Genomic DNA, 1,868 nt, shown 5'->3' on the forward strand with positions numbered 1-1,868 from the left:
TGTTTTATTTGTGTATTTTATTTTATTTTTTGTTGGCTTTTATTGAGTTTTTTTTTTCAAATTTTGAAAATTAAACAAGACGAGCTCGCTTTGCAAATCACAATCTATTGATTGCTTGTCCACGGATAAAATAAGGCTTTTCTAACAAAAAATGTGTCATTAAGCTACTAAAACTGTTAGCAAATTAGTTGTACCTATAGGCAAGTTTTTGGCGTTAAAGATATCATAAAATATAAAAACATTTATTTATTCATTCATATATTCATTCAATCAATCATTCATTTGTTAATTTATTAAAAACATAGAAATATCAAAAGTAATTAATTTGTATTCTAATCAGTTAATGCTACTAATAAAACCGATTTTGCTATTTGCTAACTATTTCCCTTCAAAATGGCAAGAAAAAAATATTCATTTCATCATTTATCAATTCGTCCGTCCGTTCATTTTTTTTACATCTCTCATTAGAATGTGATACATCACATGATACCCTTGTAGGTTTAACAAAAGTACATGGAGATTCATCCTACTATTCGTTCATCATTCATTTATTCAATCACTCATTCGTTCATTCAATCACTCATTTACTCATTCATTCATTCAATCACTCATTCAATCAATCATTCATTCTTCTAGCCATCCATCTACACATTCATCTACGTACTCACTCATTCGTTCATTCATCCATTCATATATATACTCGCTCATTCGTTCATTCATCCATTCATACCCTCCTTCATAACCTTCATCAAATCTTCGTAAAAGTATGAGACCCTAGTGAAAACAGAAAGGGCACACCCAATGATGCCCAACTTATCAAAAACGAAACTAACGATCCCAACTTGCGTCCATTGACTTCGGGAATTCCTACACACTAGAGGTCCCCCGCTATCACCCTGTATTTAAATTATTCAAATTATTTAGCGTAGTGGTTAAGGCGCCTGGCTCTGATGTCGTAGTGGCCCAGATCACATGCAGTGTGTGTTGGGTTCGTTTATTGGCTTGTATTTTTAAATGAACTGTGTGTTTGTCGTTTAATACCTCTTGGGAAAAAATGCCATAGTGAAAATTGTGAAAATAGCTATAATTATTTATGAAAATTATGATTTAAAATTATTATATTATAAAAATAATACTATAAGTTATAATTTTTGTCCTATACCTGGCAAAAATTGACGCCCTTGTATGATGGTACAGAGCCGCCGCAAAACTGCTTCTCATAAGAAACTTGCAAGTTAAATTTCTGTTCATTTTCGTGAGTTACATCCACGAAGCTGCTCCTACATTCCAGGTCAGTCATCACGTTCATCCGGCCTTCCATTAACAACTTACTCGTGGATCTAGTTGCCTCTAAGTTGGTTTGGTTGGTTGGTTGATTGGTTTTTTGGCTGGTTGGTTTGGTTGGTTGGTTGGTTGGTTGGTTTGGTTTGGTTTGGTTTGGTTAGGTTGGTTGGTTGGTTGGTTTGGTTGGCTGTGCTGGTTTGCCAGTTAGTTGGTTATTTATTTCTTTATAATAATCGTAAAAACATGAGATATCTTAGGATATAAGCAAAATAAAAACAGAAATTTAGAAAGAAATCTTTAAAACTTAATCCGGAAAAAACAAATGTTCAACCAGGGTCCGTGCGTCCCCATCCAGTGACCACACAAACGTCATACACCTCCAAAATTTTACGGTTAGAAATGCAAATCGGCCTAACTGACGAGTTGAAAGTAAGTTTCTCTGTCAATTTCAACAGAGCTAAGTCATTTTCGATAGTGACATCATTGTATTGAAAGTGTCTTATGGCTTCAACTTTAAGTTTCCTGACATCGGGATCCCTTTCCTTATTCGTCCCTACAATGATATCAACGTCACTGCTGTTCAT

The 1,868-nt window shown here is 34.3% G+C and overlaps 1 protein-coding gene across 1 annotated transcript; it reads right to left on the reverse strand.

Moving 5' to 3' along the window:
• Window positions 1-1,610: 1,610 nt before the first annotated feature.
• On the reverse strand, window positions 1,611-1,868 carry HELRODRAFT_85581 (hypothetical protein; the record flags this gene model as incomplete). Its single annotated transcript, XM_009026366.1, has 1 exon — window positions 1,611-1,868. One exon carries the CDS (start codon window positions 1,866-1,868, stop codon window positions 1,611-1,613), a length of 258 nt encoding a protein of 85 aa, XP_009024614.1.

Source organism: Helobdella robusta (assembly GCF_000326865.2).
Source record: "Helobdella robusta unplaced genomic scaffold HELROscaffold_47, whole genome shotgun sequence".
Classification (NCBI taxonomy): Eukaryota; Metazoa; Annelida; class Clitellata; order Rhynchobdellida; family Glossiphoniidae; genus Helobdella; species Helobdella robusta.